The sequence below is a fragment of the Hydra vulgaris genome, chromosome 07 (genome assembly GCF_038396675.1).
Source record: "Hydra vulgaris chromosome 07, alternate assembly HydraT2T_AEP".
Classification (NCBI taxonomy): Eukaryota; Metazoa; Cnidaria; class Hydrozoa; order Anthoathecata; family Hydridae; genus Hydra; species Hydra vulgaris.
In genome coordinates this window covers 17,451,913-17,475,144 of record NC_088926.1, presented here as the reverse complement: position 1 = coordinate 17,475,144, position 23,232 = coordinate 17,451,913, and the positions used below count along the sequence as shown (strand labels likewise).

Here is a 23,232-nt window from a genome sequence, read left to right as displayed (position 1 = left end):
TATATATATATATAATATATATATATATAGATCTATAGTTAGTTGTCTTTGGGAAGAGCGGAAGGAAAAAAGTGATTCTTACGCCAACACATACGTCACTTTTAATTACTTTTGACTTTCGTCCAACATTTTCGTGTTAAAAAACCTATATATATATATATATATATATATATATATATATATATATATATATATATATATATATATATATATATATATATATATTATATATATATATATGTATATTATATATATATCATATATATATATATATATTATATATATAAACATATATATATATATATCTATATGTATATATACATATATATACGGAAAAAAACACATAATGAAACTTTTTAGTCCCTGTGTAATAAGATATATACGTATACAAAATAATTAGAAGTGAAGGGAGGTAATCCACTGTTATTTAGCGTGGTTCTCCTCCCACCAAAGTTTGTACAACTATGGCAAATGCAGATGATACTGAAACCAATGCAATGATTGCTGTGCGAAATGAGTTACCATGTTTTATGAAGAATAAATCAGATGTCTTAAGTTTTGACGACAATGTTCAAATTGTATGTGACTTTTACAAGGAAGAGGAAATATTTGATGCCAAAGCTATAATTGTTAAACTACTTCCAGATAAGCGCCTGGTAAAAAGAAGTGGGAATGATAAATGCAAAAAAACTGTTGAGGATATGCTAAAGTTGCTTCTAGACCCAATAAATAAATTACCAAATTTTTATGCTATCAATTTATCTCGTCTTCCTCCTGTTGGAACGGAGCACATTGATATCAGTGCTTTGCTTCAGGAGGTTACCTATCTCCGATCTGAAGTAAAACAATTTACAATATTTCAGAATGAAATGAGACATTTAATGAGTGCAATGAGCAATAAAGAACCTTCTAGTACTAAATTCCAAAATGATCCTAGCAGTTCAATTAGCCTTGATGTAATTGATAATACTGAAAGCCCTTCTTCTACTAGTGATAAATCTATTAAATTTACAGGGCGATCATTGATGTCAGATATTGTCAAGAAGTGCGTACATAATCTACCTGTAACCAAAAAAGTTGTCCATACAAAAAAACACATTTTAGGTACATCAGACTCCAACAATAGACTTAAACCAATCTCTTTAGATAAACTGCCCAAGCGTAGTATTGATATATTTGTCTCAAGATTAGATCCTTCTACAACAGAAAATGAGGTAATCGATTGCACTTATGATATTTTAAAAATTGATAATGATGACTCTGTAAAGTGTGAAAAATTAAAATCCAAATTTAGTGGTTATTCCTCATATTATATATCTGTATCTGTAGATTCCTCCCAGTTAAAAAATAAAGTTGTTTATTTAATGTCTACTGAAGCTTGGCCTAAGGGTCTACTGGTACGAAGATATTTTAAACCCAAAAATGGCGAATAGCAACAGTATATCTTTTTGTACATTTAACTGTCGTTCTTTTAAAAACAGTATTTTTGCAATTAAAGAATTGTGTCTTACATACGATTTTGTTTTATTACAAGAGCATTGGTTATTACCTAATGAGCTTGAATTATTAAACAATGTACATCCTGACTTTTATGGTACTGGTATACCAGCAGTAAACATATCATCTGATATATTAATTGGTAGACCCTTTGGAGGGACTGCTATCCTTTATCGAAAAAGTTTGGCAAATAATATTACAATCATTAAATCTTTAGAATCCAGAATCACTTGTTTAAAAGTATCTGCCAATATAGGGCCGATTTTGCTAATAAGTGTGTACATGCCAACGAATTATAATGACGAACGTTGTCTTCATAATTATATGGATATATGCTCAAAAATAAAATCACTTATACTGGAGACTGATGCTGTGAACATAGTTATTGCTGGTGATTTTAATTGTTATAATGGGTCAAGATTCTATGAAGAATTTTCTAATCTTGCTTTAGAAAATAAATTGATTAAATCTGATATAAATCGCCTTGACAATATCTGTACATATGTCAGTGACAATGGTGATATTTCTTCATGGTTGGACCACATTCTATGCAGTTCAATTATTGATAATCTAATTATATCTATTTCGGTTTTAAACAATGTTATTGCATCAGACCATAAACCATTAGCGTTTCTGATCTCTTGCTCATTAGCAAACTCACCCAAAATATATAACAACAAACCTTATTTTAATATGTCAACTAGATCTTCTAACTGGCAAACTTGTGACAAAGCTACCTTAACACGTTATGCAGAAAAAGTAGATTCTTTATTAAAATCCGTACATGTACCCCTCTATCTACTTACTAAAAATATTCCAAATGGCTACAATACAACTCATGATAGTGATTTATTCTATAACAGCATCATAAATACTATGCAATCTTCTGTATCTGATACCATACCTCATTGTAATTTTAAACATAAAAACCATGAATATATTACTCTAGGTTGGAATGACTATGTTAAAGATAAGCACGACATTGCAAGAGATGCCTTCAACCAATGGATTTTTCAAGGAAAGAAGAAACAGGGTGACATTTTTGAAAACATGAAGCGCTCTCGTGCTACTTTTAAATTAGCTCTTAGATATTGTAAACATTATAATGAACAAATTCAAGCTGATCTATGTGCAAAAAATATGAACAACACAGACTCGAGAAAGTTCTGGAATAATGTGCGAAAGATCAGTAACAGTAATGCAGCGAACTTTGTTGCTAGTGTTGGAGGTGCCACAGGTGATTGTCTTATTGCTAATATGTGGAAAGAGCACTTTCAAAATTTGTATAATTCAACTAACAATGAAAAATATTACCTCAGTTTCATAAAGGAAATGGAATTTTCCACTGAAAACTCTGATATTATTGTGAGTTGCGTTGACATATCCACTGCAGTAAAAACTCAGAAACTAGGAAAAGCAGCTGGACCTGATAACCTTTGTATGGAATCGTTTATGTATGGTGGAAGTAGATTGCAGTTTTTTATTAGTATTTTTTTTAATTTATGCATTAAATTTGGTTATTTACCATCCATGTTTTGTGAGGCCACGATTATTCCATTAGTAAAATCTAAAATGGCTGATTTAACAGATGTGAACAACTATAGAGCCATAGCTGTGTCCTCTGCCATGTCAAAAATTTTTGAGAGTCTTTTATTGCAGAAAATCAATTTGTACAACATTAATAAAAATGATGATTACCAATTTGGCTTTAAACAAAATCACTCAACAACATCATGCTCAAACTATTTTAAAAAGACTGTGCAGTATTACACATCTAGAGGAAGCCATGTATTTGCTTGCTTCATAGACTTTAATAAAGCATTTGACAGTGTCAATTACTGGCTGTTGTTCAAAAAATTATTAGATACTGGTCTGCCCAAAAAACTTGTTAGTTTGCTTGCATTTTGGTACAGTAATCAACAAATGTCTGTTCGATGGCAGAGGACAAAGTCTAACAGTTTTGGAATTGGGAATGGGGTTCGTCAAGGAAGTATATTGTCACCACTTCTATTTAACTTTTACATACAAGATTTGATTTCATCAATATCAAACCTTCGTATTGGATGTAATATAGGTGGTATATTCATGAATGTGTTGGCCTATGCTGATGATATGGTTCTAATTGCGTCTTCTTGGTTTTCTCTTCAAAAACTAATTAACTTTACACACGTACAAATATCTTAATTAGACGCTTTCATTTATGCTCTACCAGAGTGAAGGTTAAAGTGTTTAAAGCATATTGCATTTGTTTATATGGTGTTCCTTTGTGGCAAAATTATAATGATAAAACAAAGGCACGCCTTCAGTATTGCTACAACAAATGTGCTAAAATGTTTTTCGGATACAACAAATATGATAGTATATCTTACATGCTTTTAGAGTTCAGATTACCATCTTTTCATACAATTATCTTAAACTATAGACATCCTTTTCGTAAACAGTTGATGGCTTGTACCTTGGTGAATCACTCTATGAACTCAGTAAATCAAAGTTTAAAATAATACTTTTCTTTTAAAAAAAAACAAAAAAACTATGGACCTGGCATCTAATTTGTACATGCCTGTTGTCTGAAATATATTTTATTTATTTATTTATTTATATATATATATATATATATATATATATATATATATATATATATATATAAATATATATTATATATATATATTATATATATATATATATGGTAAGCTTAGTTTTAGTTGTGCAGTCATGTTTTCGCAGTCTTTTTTTTACAATTGCCCAGAGATTCTCAATTGGATTAAGATCAGGGGAGTTGCCAGGCCATTTAAGGGTTTTAATATTATTTTTTACCATGAATTTCTTGACTTTTTTGGAAGTATGGCATGTGGCTAAATCCTGCTGTAATATTCTGTTTCCATTTGGAAACACTTTTAACATCTCTGGAATTAAATGTATTTGCAGAACGTCAATGTAAGTGTCAGAGTTCATCATTCCAGTAACTGGGTAGAGTCTTCCTGATCGACAACAACGGCTTGCAAATTTAATGATCTTCTATTTTTTTTTTAATTATTTTAGGTGATGGAGTTATTGAATGGATACTAGATGCAGGGTCTGAAGATCCAGGTTCCAAAGTACTAAACTTGTCAACATCAGGATTTTTGACGTTTATGCAATTAGAAATTTCGCGGGGTACAAAAGCTACTTGAGGGATAATATTAGGATTGAAAGGATAGATTCCTGTTGATCTGAATCCTGATATGGAATTTTCTGGTGTAGCGGTATGCAACCATGCTTTAGTAAATAATAGTTCTAGAAATGCAGTTTTGACAGTGATTGTCCAGGAAAGTTTCTTCGGAAGTTATCAATAGAAACATCATAGTAAGTTTTTAATGGTTTGAAAATGCTTTTGTCCAGAGGTTGAAGTTCGTGACTACAATGTACTGGAAGACAAAGCATATGGATGTTTAACTTTTCGGCTTCCTCTATTACATCAATATCCAAATGGTTTTAATATTATTTTTTACCATGAATTTTTGACTTTTTTCCTGCTGTAATATTCTGTTTCCATTTGGAAACACTTTTAACATCTCTGGAATTAAATGTGTTTGCAGAACGTCAATGTAAGTGTCAGAGTTCATCATTCCAGTAACTGGGTAGAGTCTTCCTGGTTCAAAAGCAGAGAAACAACCCCAAAACATCTTCTTTTCTGGATGCTTGGCATATTGTTCAATGTGTCCGGGTCGTATAGGCTCACCATCAGAATGATGAACAAACTGTGACCGTTGGCCTTGCACTTCAAAATGTGATTCATCCAAAAATAAAACCTGCAATCAATAAAAAAACAATTAACTGTTATTAAGTCTCTTCAATTTAATATCTTCAATTTAAAAATAGTATGATATACAAATATAATAAATAAAATAGCTGTAAATTTAATAAACACATTTTGTCTTACCTTTCTCCATTGTTCTTTAGTCCACTTTTTGTATTCCTTTGCCCACAAGAGATGCTTCTTCTTCATGACATCTGTAAGTAATGGTTTTTTAGAAGGTTTTCTGGCAAACCTTCTAACAGCTATCAACTTCCTCCGCACAGTACTCGAGCAGACATGGATGTCATGCGTAGCTAAATCATTCATTAGTTGGTCACTTGTCTTTTTTGGATTTTTGATACTCTCCAGCATCAGATATCGGTCATATCTTTCTGAAGTCTTTTGTTTTCGACCACACTTTCCTTGTCTTAATGGTGATAAGCTACCTGTTGCAATGTAATGCTTCTTAACCCGGTTAACTGTAGATTGGTTTACTGAACATAATTTAGCTCCCTTCTGATAAATCTCCCTTCTGATAAATCTCCCGTTGAGATTTATTAGAATATTGAAGTAAAGTTAATATTTTAGATCTTTTTCTTGGTGTAGTGTCCATCTTTATTTATTTACTTTATTTAAATTTATTTATCCTTCTAATCACAGTTAAATTATAGAAAACACAGTATAAAACAAAAAAGAAAAAGAAAAAAATGTTTGATGCAAATTATTTGCATATATGCAATTAATTTGTATATATATATATATATATATATATATATATATATATATATATATATATATATATATATATATATATATATATATATATATATATATATATATATATATATAATATATATATATATATATATATATATATATATATATATATATATATATATATATATATACAGGGTAAAGTAGTCTAATAATGTGACGGTTTTATATTTAGTTGATTATTATTATGTAAACTGTACATTTTTGAAAAAATCTTTTTTTGATTAGGTCGTTTGATTATTTTGTTCTAGAAATATCATTGATTTATTGCTATTGCCACACACACTTTTTTTTATATTTCGTTATTCATAACGCAGATTATGTTAGAGAAACAGATAAAAAATGAATCATTCATATAATCATATTATTTGTTTAACTTTTTATTAGATATCTAATTGTTTAGTAACTTTCGCTACTTGAAGTACAGCCTACTTTGCACAAAGTGCATAGGCCACTTTTATTATGCTTCCTGTGTCACAGTGCTCATGGAACCAAGTTTTGCATCCAACACATTGAATCCAATCATCTTTTTTTCTTTTGTTGTTGTAAAAGAGTCCGCAATCACCACAAAATCTATCTTCGTCATTCTTCTCTTTTTCAATGATTATCAAGTTTTTTTCAAATTATGTTTTGTGGCCATTTTTGTTTGATTTAGCCTGGGCATTTCAGTTATTTTATCTGCAACTAAATTTCGATCGACAACAACAGCTTGCACATTTAATGATCTTCTATTTTTTTAAAATTATTTTAGGTGATGGAGTTATTGAATGGATACTAGATGCAGGGTCTGAAGATCCAGGTTCCAAAGTACTAAACTTGTCAACATCAGGATTTTTGACGTTTATGCAATTAGAAATTTCGCGGGGTACAAAAGCTACTTGAGGGATAATATTAGGATTGAAAGGATAGATTCCTGTTGATCTGAATCCTGATATGGAATTTTCTGGTGTAGCGGTATGCAACCATGCTTTAGTAAATAATAGTTCTAGAAATGCAGTTTTGACAGTGATTGTCCAGGAAAGTTTCTTCGGAAGTTATCAATAGAAACATCATAGTAAGTTTTTAATGGTTTGAAAATGCTTTTGTCCAGAGGTTGAAGTTCGTGACTACAATGTACTGGAAGACAAAGCATATGGATGTTTAACTTTTCGGCTTCCTCTATTACATCAATATCCAAATGGTTTTAATATTATTTTTTACCATGAATTTTTGACTTTTTTCCTGCTGTAATATTCTGTTTCCATTTGGAAACACTTTTAACATCTCTGGAATTAAATGTGTTTGCAGAACGTCAATGTAAGTGTCAGAGTTCATCATTCCAGTAACTGGGTAGAGTCTTCCTGGTTCAAAAGCAGAGAAACAACCCCAAAACATCTTCTTTTCTGGATGCTTGGCATATTGTTCAATGTGTCCGGGTCGTATAGGCTCACCATCAGAATGATGAACAAACTGTGACCGTTGGCCTTGCACTTCAAAATGTGATTCATCCAAAAATAAAACCTGCAATCAATAAAAAAACAATTAACTGTTATTAAGTCTCTTCAATTTAATATCTTCAATTTAAAAATAGTATGATATACAAATATAATAAATAAAATAGCTGTAAATTTAATAAACACATTTTGTCTTACCTTTCTCCATTGTTCTTTAGTCCACTTTTTGTATTCCTTTGCCCACAAGAGATGCTTCTTCTTCATGACATCTGTAAGTAATGGTTTTTTAGAAGGTTTTCTGGCAAACCTTCTAACAGCTATCAACTTCCTCCGCACAGTACTCGAGCAGACATGGATGTCATGCGTAGCTAAATCATTCATTAGTTGGTCACTTGTCTTTTTTGGATTTTTGATACTCTCCAGCATCAGATATCGGTCATATCTTTCTGAAGTCTTTTGTTTTCGACCACACTTTCCTTGTCTTAATGGTGATAAGCTACCTGTTGCAATGTAATGCTTCTTAACCCGGTTAACTGTAGATTGGTTTACTGAACATAATTTAGCTCCCTTCTGATAAATCTCCCTTCTGATAAATCTCCCGTTGAGATTTATTAGAATATTGAAGTAAAGTTAATATTTTAGATCTTTTTCTTGGTGTAGTGTCCATCTTTATTTATTTACTTTATTTAAATTTATTTATCCTTCTAATCACAGTTAAATTATAGAAAACACAGTATAAAACAAAAAAGAAAAAGAAAAAAATGTTTGATGCAAATTATTTGCATATATGCAATTAATTTGTATATATATATATATATATATATATATATATATATATATATATATATATATATATATATATATATTATATATATATATATATATATATATATATATATATATATATATATATATATATATATATATATATATATATATATATATATATACAGGGTAAAGTAGTCTAATAATGTGACGGTTTTATATTTAGTTGATTATTATTATGTAAACTGTACATTTTTGAAAAAATCTTTTTTTGATTAGGTCGTTTGATTATTTTGTTCTAGAAATATCATTGATTTATTGCTATTGCCACACACACTTTTTTTTATATTTCGTTATTCATAACGCAGATTATGTTAGAGAAACAGATAAAAAATGAATCATTCATATAATCATATTATTTGTTTAACTTTTTATTAGATATCTAATTGTTTAGTAACTTTCGCTACTTGAAGTACAGCCTACTTTGCACAAAGTGCATAGGCCACTTTTATTATGCTTCCTGTGTCACAGTGCTCATGGAACCAAGTTTTGCATCCAACACATTGAATCCAATCATCTTTTTTTCTTTTGTTGTTGTAAAAGAGTCCGCAATCACCACAAAATCTATCTTCGTCATTCTTCTCTTTTTCAATGATTATCAAGTTTTTTTCAAATTATGTTTTGTGGCCATTTTTGTTTGATTTAGCCTGGGCATTTCAGTTATTTTATCTGCAACTAAATTTCGATCGACAACAACAGCTTGCACATTTAATGATCTTCTATTTTTTTAAAATTATTTTAGGTGATGGAGTTATGAATGGATACTAGATGCAGGGTCTGATGATCCAGGTTCCAAAGTACTAAACTTGTCAACATCAGGATTTTTGACGTTTATGCAATTAGAAATTTTGCGGGGTACAAAAGCTACTTGAGGGATAATATTAGGATTGAAAGAATAGATTCCTGTTTATCTGAATTCTGATATGGCATTTTCTGGTGTAGCGGTATGCAACCATGCTTTAGTAAATAATAGTTCTAGAAATGCAGTTTTGACAGTGATCGTCCAGGAAAGTTTCTTCGGAAATTATCAATGGAAACATCATAGTAAGTTTTTAATGGTTTGAAAATGCTTTTGTCCAGAGGTTGAAGTTCGTGACTCAATGTACTGGAAGACAAAGCATATGGATGTTTAACTTTTCGGCTTCCTCTATTACATCAATATCCAAATGACTACGATGTGGGTCGAAAATCAACAAAGCTTTTCCTGGTAATTGGTGCTAGTTAAAATGATGCAAAAAAGTACAAATTCTTCATTAGTAATATATCCTTTTGGAGTCATGCAAAAATACTTCCAGGTGGCAAGTTATCCCCGTACTCATGTTTAAAATTTTTTCTTTTATACAAAATCATAGGTGGAATCCAATCGGTTCCAGTAGCATTTGTACATGCAACTAGAGTAACAGTTACTCCTCTATCTGCATAAGTAGCTGTGTGTACAGGCTTTGCTCCTTTTTTTGCCATTACTACATGAGTGCCAGTCATTATTAATTGCAATCCAGATTCATTGATTTTGTAAATCAATTCAGAATGGTGTGCCAAAGTTAGTTTTTTGTAGACTTTATCAACAAGATTGTAAAAGTTTTGAACAGTTTCAGCATTGAATTGCATTAGCCTACTATAACTCAAGCTTTAACATTTCCTAGGAACAACATCAGGATGGTGTCTGAGAAATCTTGCAAGCCAATCTTTGCCTGAAATTATTTATTTCATTAGTATAGTTATTTTAATTTTAATATTTCATTTTAATAAATGGACAAAACTGACATATTTCATATGCATATAAAAGTACATATTTCATATGCATATTTTCTAAGCTGTATTCTTGTTATACCAAATTCTATTTCTTGAAGACAAAATACTCTTTTCTTCAACTCAGATTCTACTGTTTTGGGAATAATGCACTTTCAACCTAGTTTATGTTTTGGTGATCTATCCTTTCTCGTTAACCAGTCTTTGAGAGTTCTTTGAGGAATGTTATAATCTTGTGATGCTGCTGCTACTGGATTTCCAGTTCTAACAGAATATAGTACCTTTTTCAAATCTTCTGTTTTCTATTTTGCCCTGATAATTATTTTTTTAGGTTAGTTATTGTAAAAAGAACAAAAATAATGTTTGACAAATTTCTAACAAAAGTGACAACGAAAGCTTTTATAAACATCTTTAAGTTTAAAACAATAGAATAATAAGGTTGTGAAAAGATAGCAATAACAAAAGTACGTTTAAAAGGAAAATGTATTCCCTAAACAGTTATTTTTTCGTTAACTGATGCAATTAGTGCAGCTTATTATAAAAACTTAAATAATATTAACAGAATTTTAAAGTTTACATTTTTGTTTCATTTTTTTAAACTTTAACATTAAACTAAAGTAGTTTAAAGTAAATTTGAGAACAAAAACATTAAATTACAAGCTTCAAATGCAATTACAACATATACACAAAATCTCAATATTGAAAATCAAAATAAACATGTGGCATTATTAGCCAATTAAAGTATGGCCATATTCGCCAGATATCAATGTTTTATGTAAAATGGTTTTTTTTTGTTTACATTGTGAACATTGCAAAAATCAAATAATTTATTTAGCACATGAATAAATTTATAACAATAAAACATTGTTTTGAGCAAGTATAAATAGAAACAATACTTTTTTGATCAATGATAAAAAAAGAATGGTCTAAAATTTTTGTTTTTTTTGTTTTGTTATTTCACCTCCCCAAGGCCCAGAAAGCCACTACAGATGAGGAGACTACTTAATTGTGGTTATAATCCTCTCTCAACTCTATAACTCCAAAACACGAACAACAACTCTATAACTCCTTGACAAACAAGGCCGCTGCGCGGAGAAACAAGTTGAGTGCGGTACTACCAGGGGCGTGGTGGGGATCGAACTTGGAACCTCTCGCTTATGAAGCAAGCGCTCTACCACTACACAACTACCACATCACGCTCTCTACACTGCTCTTTACACCACTGCTCACTACTGCACTCTACACTGCTCACTACACCACTACCGCATCATGCTCTCTACACTGTATAGAATAATTACGAATGACTCAAAGCCATAATAAAATGGTCGAAAGTTCAAAAAATTTGATGTTTTATAACTAAAAAATGATTTATCTAAGAAGTTCTGACAATGTTTCCTAAATTGCGCCACTAAATATTCTTTAAGCCAACTTTAAAAAATGAAATGGCGGTACAAGCTGCCGGCGGTATTAGACTACTTTACCCTATATATATGTATATATATATATATATATATATATATATATATATATATATATATATATATATATATATATATATATGGTAAAAAACAGATTTATATTAAAACCCAAATTTTTTTGTGGTTAAGTGTAAAAGGAGCTTGTAAACCTTCAATTGCAGAGCATGTTTAAGCCAGTAAGAGCACTTTATAGTAAAAAATTGCTTTAACTCTTTTTTAATGTCATATTCAAATGAGAAAAAGGCGCTAAGGAAACATTTGTTTGGACACAAACAACAAAAGTTACTTAGGTTAGTTCACTTAGGTTGTTTGTGTCTAAACAACATAAGTGTGAACCCAGGGACATAAAACTTACTTTTTCTAGATTTAGTAATTTATCCATTTAATGAATCTCTTAATGTTGTAATTTAAAGGAAAATCTTTTTGAAGTAGACTTCCCAAAACTTCCTAAAACTTCCCAAAAGGTTTTTACAAGTCATGTTGTATTAAAGTTATTTTAAAAATTATTTTTATTTTTAAAAATAATTATTTATTTTTATAAATTATTAGTTATTTTTATAAAGATAATAGTATGACTATATGACTTAAAAAACTTATAAAAAACTAAAAAAAAAAGTTATGAGAAGCAACAATAAAATCCTAAAATAATGTAATAACTAAAAAAATAATAAATAAAAAAATAAATTGTTAAAGTAAATAAAAAAATAAATTATTAAAGTAAATAAAAAAATTATTAAAATAAACTATTTATTAAGTAGTTGTATGCCTTATCATTCATTACAGCATGTGTTACAAATAAATATTATGCTTGTTGCTTTAAAGGTTTCTGATATTCATTTAAAATATTGAAATAGTTATATAGGTTTAAATTTTGTAAACTTGTCTACTGTGAGATATATTTTAAAGGTAGCATCACTTTTTTCTATTTGTCGAACATTATATTTTAATTTCTTGATATCATAGTTTGTTGTTGAAAGTTACATAACAATTTAACAATATTACTTCTGCTATTTCTTTTACTATGTCAGTCTGTTTTTCATGTTTATAATCTGTAAATTTAGTTAGCGGCTAATTACTACTTACTGCATTGCTGTTAGAAAATTGATAAAAAGGGCTGTTGGTTTGTTGTGCAAAGTTGTCATTTTTAATGAGGATATTTGAACATGATGGAATATTTTCATCTAATGTTTTTTGTTATTATAGAATGTGTTTGTTATTATAGAATGTTGATGACACAAAATGTCTTGCCAAAAGTCATCACTTTTTGAACATTTAAAACAAGCAGCCAATCAAAAAAACAAGCAGCAGATCAAAAAAACAAGCAACCAATCAAAAAAACAAGCAGCCAATCTTAAATGCAATTTCTTTTGTAGCAACTTGGGGTTTGCAGTGTCTGGTGAATTTTAACCCAAATAAAAAACTGGTTTACTGCTATAATTATTATAATATACTTGAAGTTTCTGTATTAATAAATAGCAGCACTTTGACTGAGTACTGTACTTATTATTACTACTGACTTCTCATGGAAACTCTATATGTAATCCATTGCTAAGCTAGTATCTGCTGAGTTTGCCTCTTCTAATTTTGATTTCCATTTTCTTATTCCTGATTCCATTCTCTATCTTTAATTAAAGAGTTCTCTTCTGTCCTCGTGTTCTCATGACAAGTACAGTTTACAGTTTTTTCTCCTGTCCTCGTGTTCTCATGACAATCACTTTCTTGCTCTTTAACTCTTTTCTTTGTTCCCAGCTTTTTTTACTTTTAGCTTTAGAACTCTTTTTTTTTCTTTTAACATATTTTCTGAGTTTTTGTAATGTAAACTCAGAAGCTCATTATGCCTTTTTATTTAAATGAAGATAAACTGTTATTTAAATGTGTCTAATGGAAATAAAGAGTTAACTTTATATTTTTTTATATTTTTAGATCCTAAAGAGATTAACTCCGAGTTTAATTTCATCTTGAAGAACCTCTCAAATAATCAAAAATCTTTAGTAGCTGATGTTAAAGATCCAGATAGTTGTTTCAAACCATTTGACTATAATAGAGTCAAAATAAATAACTCTGATAACACTGACTACATTAATGCAAGCTATATAGACACTTTTCTGAATAAAAAAGCTTATGTTGTCATAGAAACACCTAAACCTCAAAAGATCGAATCATTTTGGCAAATGGTTATTAAAAAAAAGTTGTGGGTTGTGATACTATTTAGTGAAAAAGAAGATGAGGTGTGGTAAAATTTCTTTTCTATAAAAAATAATCTATATTAGCATCAGTATATTATATTTAGATAAATAATAATTCAGTTACTTTTATAGGAACTTGAATGTTTTTTGACGGATACATCGTGTAATAATTTCTCTTTAAAGTTGATATCTGAAAAGTCTAATATTGAAAAGTGTTATAAAGCTTGGTGCTTACTTTTAACTTTAAAGGTAATAAAAAATATAAATTGTTATTATATATTATATTTATATTTATTTACTTTAATTGTTTATGTGTACCCTATAATATATAGTTTTTTATTTTATACAAAAAGCACTATTTGGCTTCAGCATGAAGTTTTTTAAATTTGGGGAAATTTAATCTTTAATGTTTCTTAAGTTAATTTAGTAAGGCTTTGTGAAGATGCTTAGAGAAAGAAAAAGCAGATTTTAGTTGTTTGGTTTATTAAAAACATAATTATAGAGGAGTATTTTTATGTGAATAGAATAAATAAGTATGAATTTGGTCGCACATGAAATGTTAAAGGGTTTGGGCTTGAATAATTATCATATCTGGGCGCACTGTATATGTATGATGGCCATTGTATATGTATGATGGCCATTGTATATGTATAATGGTCACTGTATATATATGATGGCCACTGTATATAATAGTAAGTCATATATGTATGATGGCCACTGTGTATGTATGGATGGCCATTTACTATGACAAAAAGATTTATATAGATTTATTCATATTTTGTATAAAATGTGAGCAAATATTTTTAAAAACACAACTAATATAACTGTTTTTTTTTATTACATTAGATAATAGTTTTTTATATAAAGTTTGTTAAGCATGTTACACAGCTTAGCAATACACACACAAAACACTTGTTTAGCTAAAGGCACTTCATATGTGTTAGGGTGTTTTATTCCTGGTGATTTTTTGATAATGATTATGTTATATCATGGGGTAGATAATGGCTAAAAAACAAGTTTTAAATTTCTTCAAAAGTTTGCAATTACCCTGAAGTTGCTTTCTTGAAAAAGTGATCTTCATGTTTTTTTTACCTTGAATTTAGATAACTTAAGAAATATTTTTTATATGTTATGTTCTATTGTTAAATAACATATTATTATTGAGTCTAAATTTATCCGTTTCTTATGCATAAGATAAAATGATGAAAATATTTTTTAAACACTTGCATATAAAACAACAAGTACTTGATCAACTTCCAGTAGTTTCTGATTAACACAATCATTATGATTTTCACACAATCTATGAGTTTTAAATGATTTTTCTAAGACATGGAGTTGGAGTCGACAATGTTATTATGGAACATTAGTCTATTTTTTTTATTTTCGGTTAAGATTTTTTTTTTATTATTAAACCAAGATTAAAGGGGTAACAATTTTTAAGATTTATATATATTAGTAAGTTGTATATCCATTGTTTTTAAGATTTATATAATAGTAAGTCAACTATCCATTGTTTTTAAGATTTATATAATAGTAAGTCATCTTCCATTGTTTTTAAGATTTATATAATAGTAAGTCATCTATTCATTGTTATTAGAATGTTATTATTGGAACTAAAAAAATTAAAAACTATAGCACCATTACGCAAAATGCAAAAATTAATCACCAAAATCTTTGTGAAATTCAATAATTCAATTATGAGATATTTCAATAGCAATATTATTATGGAGCATTAACTTTTGAAATGGTGCAACTTCTGTTTTAAAATTAACCAAAAGTGTGAAAAATTCTAGGTTCTTTGAAGATGCTAAATCTATTCCAATATCTATTTCTTTATTAGTGGAATCTGCTATACTTGAGATTACTAATATTAGCCAAAAAATGAGGGGTCATTGCCTGTTTGATATGTTTGCTTAACTTAATTTTGCATCTTAGCTAAGCATAGATGTTAATTCCTTCTAAAAGTTTTTCCATATCAGTACACTGTCACCAATAGTAAAACTGTCCCTCATTTAAAAGGTTTTATTAGCTACTTTCTTTGTATATTTCTCTTATCTACTTTCTTTGCATACTTTTTTTACATTTTTAAAAATTAAATTCTAAGCTTTAAAAATTTCTAAATAATTATTTTTAACAAAGATTAATTAAGATTTAGTTGAAGTTATTCCAAATTACTCAGTAAGATATTAAAAATTACTTTTATTGTAATTTTGGAAGTGAAAATATTCTTTTGAACAGAAAGTTAAAGAGGAACTCCTATTACAAAACAAGAAACCTACCAAAACAAGACACTTTGCAAAAACTTTACAGCTAATGTTGCAACTTATATATATGGTGTATGAAATTACTGATAAGTTAAATTTTGAACTTGAAAACACTTTGCATATTAAAGGAACCTTGCAAATTCTCAGTCTACATCCATAAAGATACCTTCAAATTGTTTGAACAGATAAAATCTTTAATAATTAATTTTTTTTTGTGATGTATGAGAATTTAATATTTATGAGTTTTGATATTTTGATATATTATGATTTTTAATTTTATTAATGAAACAAAAAGATTGAGACTTTAAATTTTACTTCAATCACTGAAATTGTGAAAAAAGTGAAACAAGTTTCTTATATAATCATCTCCATAATATATTTTCTCAGCAATAAAATTGGTGTTTCTTTATAATTCTTGGCATTTTATAGCTTTTTGGAAGGGTAATTATACAAGGCTGTCTTTTTAGAAAGGTAATTATTTATGACTGTCTTTTTGAAAAAGGGAATTATACATGGCTGTCTTTTTGGAAAAAGATTTAAATATGGCTGTAGTTTGTGCTTAAATTGATTATAGTTAGTTTTATTAAGGAATTAAGGTTTTTGGTTATGCTTATTGATAATCAACAAATTAGACTCATAAATTATAAATAAGAAAAGTTATAATTAAAAAAACATAAATTCAAAAATAAAGGGTATGGTTTTTTATTGTAAAGTATATGCTGTTGAGATTTTTGAATATATATTATTTATCATATTTTTTTTTCAAATTTTTTCTGTGCTAAACTCTCTTTGGTCTTTTTAAAAATTCATTTGACAGGTCTGGGATTTATTGTATAATAATTTACATGTTTGTTATAAAAAAAAAGTGACGAAAGATCTTAGTATTGCATAGTGGTGGAATTTAATTCTGATGGAATTTAAATAGCTTTTGCTGTTGTTATTTTAATTGAGGTAAAAAAAAAAGCTGTTTTAAACAAGAAAGGTTTCTATATATTTTTTTTGCTGTTTTAAACAAGAAAGGTTTCTATATTTTTTTTGCTGTTTTAAACAAGAAAGGTTTCTATATTTTTTTTGCTGTTTTAAACAAGAAAGGTTTCTATATTTTTTTTGCTATTACTATTATGGCATTTTGACTAGAGTTAAAACTTAGCAAAGAATCTGCATTTTTTATATCAAACATTAAAATGTCAAATCTTATTGTATGTCTTTTTATAATAAGATGATACATACTTTATTAAATGAATTTATCATTATTTTATGATAAATAACTTTATTAAATTTTATGATAAATAAGCACCTTAACATAGGAAGAAAGACATGGCAAGAAAAACCGAGTACTTATGAAAGAAAATTAAAAAGATTACTTTAATGTAAAATGCTTTAAAATAAAGCATTTGTGATGTTTAAAATAAAGCATTTACGATGTTTAAAATAAAGCATTTATGGTGTTTAAAATAAAGCATTTAAAATTTATTTTAATAAGGCATTTATGATGTTTAGGAGAATATTCAGCTGCTTTAAATTTGATGAAATTACAACAATTGTATACCAATTTATGAGCAGATTCTTTAAGCAGTTTTTTTAAAGTTGAATTTTTTTCTGTTTAGAAATTTCTTTCAGATTGGAGTTGTTACATCAACTAATTTTAAATATTTTTTTGTTTATCAAAGTTAAATAAACAATTTATAACTTTAACTAAGTATTTGAAAAAAAAACAATTTTTTTGTGAGTATTTATATAATAAATGAAAATAATAAATAATAAAAAAAAATTAATTTAGTCAGACATGGAAGCATCAGAGGAGGCAGGTGAAGGAAAGTTAATTACATTCTATCAATATCTTAAATGGCCAAAATGCGAGAATCTTTCATTGGAAAACATATCACATTTTCTCAACTTTGTTCAAGAATCTGAGGAAGAAAAAGTAAAAGTTGATGCCAAAAGAATTTTATTAGTTTCAAGGTTTTTTATCATTTTAAATTTATATTTCTATATTAGAGCCATCCCTATGACTCTGTTACTGACCCCTGTGTCCAACTTGTCACCCTTTAGAAATAAGTAAATCTTACATTTTCTTGTTACTCTGTTAGATTTTTTAATGCTTATAGTTTTATTTTAAAAACTATTGATTTTTTGTGGCATTCAAATTAAATTTTAAGTTTTTGGATTTTTTTACCACTAATTGGTTTTTGATGGATGACAGTTATAAATTTAGGCATGATATTTAGAAATGATATTATTATGCCTGTGAAAGTTCTCAGTCTTACCTCTTTACCAGCAACTTCTAGGTTTCTGTAACAGCATTACAATTTAAATAAAATTAAATTTTAAATAAGAAATTTTGTTTGAAAGCAAAGTTTCAAAAGAGATTTGCACTTTATGCAGAGTTTCTTTTGCAGCAAACTTAAAACAAATAAAAAAATCTTATTAATACATATGTATGTATGAATGTATGTATGTATGTATGTATGTATGTATGTATGTATGTATGTATGTATGTATGTATGTATGTATGTATGTATGTAGATATGTATGTATGTATAAGGGCAACAAAAAAAAAAAAGGGAAAAACAGTTGCAATATTAATTGTAAGGCAACTTTCAAAAAAAAATTTGAAAAAAAAAGATCTGTAGGTCGGCTAACCTTGAAAAAACCTTTGACAGATTACCAAGAGAGATACTGTGTTGAGTTTATTTAGATATTGAAAAAAGTAAAAGTTATCATGACTATATATGAAATTTCAGAATAGCAATCAAACCAAAAGAAGGGAGGGATTTTAAAGTTATAGTGTACATTAGATATCAGTTTTTTGTATTTTATTATTGTCTTGGATGCTCCCTAAAAAGTTAAACTTATTTGTTTATAGTGATAGTTACAGTGCTACCATTATAAACAAACAGATAAATCATGTTTGATTGCAGAGATAAAGGAAAAAATAATACTGAGAATATTAAAAAGAAGGAATGGAAGCTTAAGATAAAGATGAGTGAGACAAATCTAGTGCATTGTTAAGTCAAGAATAAGCTAGTAGAAAATACTAAAAAATGGCTCGTACTGTAGAAAAAGAGTTTGCTCCTGCTGTTAAACTCTGTTGTTTAAATAGTTTAAATAGTGGTATTCAAGGTGCTCCTAATATTGTTGATTTGAGTGTAAAAAGTGTACTATTGATATAGAGTTTTTTATCATACGGACAATAAAAATGGATCAGTTGGTAGGCAATTGGCTGATGGGGCAAAAAAGACAATAGGTGCAATATTAAAGTAATTCTAACCCAAATTTAGAGAAAAATCTCTACTACAAACAGCAAGAAGTGCATTATTAATGAGTAAAAGAAAGTTATACACCATATGCATTCAGAATGATATGACCTATGGTAGTAAACATGGCCAGCTTGTGGAAAGAATATGGAAGATAATGATCAGATGATGATGAAAAAAGATGGATATATGGTGGGATTCTAAAGACAAAAAAAAAACAATAATCTTAGACTTGGAAAATAATTGGAAAAAGTGAGTGTATATAATAGGTAGTGTAAAGCTGATCATTGGTGTGTTCATGTAGAGCATAATCATTGGTCTGTTCATGTAGAGCATAATCGTGCAGATGTTTAGGTATGAAACATGTAGAGAGTTTCAGGAGAAAAAGTTAGAGGTAGAAGGAAAAGTTTTTTTAAAAAAACTAAGAGAAATAAAGGCTATTACTGATTACATGAAAAATTCAGTTAAGGAGGTGATTAAGAATATATTATATTATATATTAGTTAATGAGATAATCAAGATTATATTATATTATATTATAAAAATGACATAATTAGAAATTTCATGCAAAAATTGGATGTTTCTTATAACTTCTCGCAACTTCTCAATTATGGTGATGATACTGATGATGATGATGATAATGATGATGATGATGATGATGATGATGATGATGATGATGATGATGATGATGATGATACTGACAATGGTGGTGATGATGATACTGATGATGGTGATGATGATGATACTGATGATGGTGATGATGATGATACTGATGATGATGATGATGATGACAACGACGACGACGACAACAATATGATGATGATGATGATTATGATGATGATGGTGATGATGGTTGTGGCAGTAGTTGTGGTGGAGCTGATGATAATACATATATTATGTATTTCGTATAAATACATATATGTATATATACATACATATGATAATACATACATTATATATTTAATATGAAAACATGTGTGTATATTTTGCTAATCCTGGTTAAATCATTTTATATTACAAAATATTATTAGGTAAAGACATTGAAAAAATTAAATTTTAAAAAAAATATGTAAATAATAAGTTGCACATGTCTGATGGTAGTGTTTGTTAAAAGAAAAAGTAAACCCAAATGTTGCATATTACAAAATTATAATCTATTTAAGTATTTCTTTAAGGAGGTTTGATCAAATTTTATAGGGTTTATATTATTAACTATGAATATTAAATATATATGAATATTGACTAATATTTTTTAAATGTAATAAATGTAATATAGTTAATTTTCAATTTATATATTTGTAATTATGCATTCAAATTTATATTTTCAAGTAAAAATATCAAAAACTAAGTTTCTGTATGTGCATGTGTGTGTGTTTTTGTATGTCTTTTTATTTGTGTTTTGTGTATGTGTTTGTGTGTATGTTGGTGTGAGTGCAAGTGTGTGTATGTTTGTGTGTATATGTGTGCATGTGTGTGTGTATGTTTTTGTGTGTTTTTATTTAAAAGTTATGTAAATCTAGTAATTAAATTCAAAATCTTATTGAAATCTTCTGAAGACACGTTTGGTTACTTTTTAACTTAGTTTCGAAGGAGGTCAACTTGGCACTTATATTGCACTGAAATCTATTGCAGAGGAAATTGAGTCTTCTGGCAACGTTAATATATTTCGAACAATTTATACTTTACGTCAACAAAGACAAGGGATAATTCAAACCGAGGTAAATTTTTTTTAGTATAAATTTTTTTCTGGAATTTTTTTTAAACTAAAAAATTCATACAAAATCTTAATGCAAAAAATATTTCTAATGATTTCACTTCATTAGGCTGATTATGCTTTAATATACGCATGTGCTTTGGAACTCACAAAAAAACGTCAAAGAATCGACGAAGTTATCGAAAACAAGAACACACTTTCAGTAAGAAATGAACAAAATGTTACTGACGCACAAAGTACTTTTCTTTCATCAAACTCTCTAAAAAACGTTATTGGACGTACAAATTCAGGTTTCAATAATGAAGAAGTTGTTTGTTCTAGCTAAATTGTTTATCCTAACGAAGTTTTTTCTTATTAAAACTACTTGATCTAAAGAAGTTGATTGATCTGTTGAAGTCGCCAATACTGACGAAGTTGTTTTTTTTTGTAATAACATTAAAAGTTATTGAAAATAACGACTGAATATTATCTAGGGTTACCATATGTCCAAATTTTACGAGGGAGAGTGCTGTGAAAAGTTCGATACTTATAGGTTTGGCACTGTATTTTCCTCCGTAGAACCCGGATATCTGGTGACCCTAATGTTAACGTTTTAATGAAAACATTCAACAAAACTAAACAGTAAATGGTGTTTGTTGTTTTTGCTAGCTTTATCTCTCTAGTTTTCTGGCATATCTTTTATTTTATTTTTTACAACTTTATTTTATTCATTTAACAATAATAGTTTCTATTTTGGCTCTTAAGAAGGAAAGAGATTTTATTTTAACTAAATTCTACCCCTACTAATTTTAATTAAACTTATATTAAGTTTTTAAATGATGAAATATTATTTTTATGATACAACTAATATGATGTTATATTAATACAAATATAAGCTTATGAGTCGTTATGTGTCCGTGTATTTTTTGCGTGGGAGGGGGGTTAGTAGATAAAGTTCTTCTTTTTTTAACAATACTACTGGGAGTGCCTGCTTTTTGTGTTACTTGCTAAGATTTTTCAGAACAGATGTTTCTTATTACTCTACAGTAATAAGAATAAAAGTATTTCATAATAAATCAATGAAGCAGCTGTGGTGCATTATGGTTAGAATACTGACTTCAGATCAAAATATCTGAGGTTCAATGCCCGATTTACCCATAAATTAACTTAGTTAAGAATAAGCGGCGTAAAACTTAATCAACTTCTATGTTGCTCTATGCTCTGCTTTGTTTAAAGATTTTTAGGTCAATTTAAGAACAAAGAAAATTTGATTTAGCAGCCTAACTATAATGGCATCTTGAATGTTGTGTTAAACGTCTGTTTATGCAATAATATATACAGGCCCATCTTTGCGTCATTCTGGCCCATAAGTAAAACTATGTCTATGGCCGCTCGAGTTGTGTAGATAATTATAATTTTAATAAAACCAAAGAATAAGCAAAGTTCAATCAGATCTTTTTATTTTACATTGATTTAAAACACCTCAGAGGTGTAGAATAAAATATTGAGATTTTTAACGGATCTAATATTTTCATATTGGTTACATTAAATTATTGAGTAAATAGATATCTTGAGGTGGTTCTTTAAATAATAAAGGTAAAAAAGTCAAAAAAATGGATTGGTTAAGTTCATTGTCAAAAAGATACGTCTGATTTCAAATCATCGTGGAACGATCATGAACATGAATTTTAAATCAACATTAAAGGTGTGATTGACCATTTTAACAAAATGATCAACCTCATCTTCCACTTTGATTTCTTTATTAAAAAAAATTTCAATTTGAAGAACGGCTTACAGACGTAATAGGACATTATTAAGACATGACATTCTTAGAAAATTCTTTTTTTTTTTCTTAGAAAATTATAATTCTTAGAAAATTTAAATGGAGATTTAATTTTTCTAAGACTTTTTTTGATTTAATAACCAAAACTAAGTTCAGATGATTTGATTTTCGTTATTTCATTATTTTACCAATTTCATTATTAAACCAATTTCATTGTTTTCTGATTTTGGAATTTTAAAACTGATTTTGGAATTTGAAAGCTGATTTTGAAATTTGAAAACTGATTTTGGAATTTGAAAACTGATTTTGTAATTTTAAAAATCAGATGCGTTGTCGTTTCTTTTTTGCTGTAATAACTATTTTCTAACTTGTTGTCATAAACCTACAATCAACCTCCCAACTATTTTCTAACTTGTTGTCATAAACCTACAATCAACCTCCCAACTATTTTCTAACTTGTTGTCATAAACCTACAATCAACCTCCCAACTATTTTCTAACTTGTTGTCATAAACCTAC

General features: G+C 28.2%; 1 protein-coding gene across 2 annotated transcripts in view; it reads left to right on the top strand.

The window, feature by feature from the left end:
• Nucleotides 1-21,841, top strand: part of LOC101238158 (receptor-type tyrosine-protein phosphatase eta) — a 112,607-nt gene extending 90,766 nt beyond the window's left edge. For both annotated transcript variants that reach the window (XM_065801239.1, XM_065801238.1), the window contains exons 12-16: nt 13,455-13,759; nt 13,850-13,966; nt 17,762-17,943; nt 20,821-20,956; nt 21,062-21,841. In XM_065801239.1, the coding sequence (XP_065657311.1) occupies nt 13,455-13,759; nt 13,850-13,966; nt 17,762-17,943; nt 20,821-20,956; nt 21,062-21,277 (956 nt within the window). In that variant the 3' untranslated portion in view covers nt 21,278-21,841. The remainder of the gene's footprint in view (nt 1-13,454; nt 13,760-13,849; nt 13,967-17,761; nt 17,944-20,820; nt 20,957-21,061) is intronic.
• Nucleotides 21,842-23,232: the final 1,391 nt, after the last annotated feature.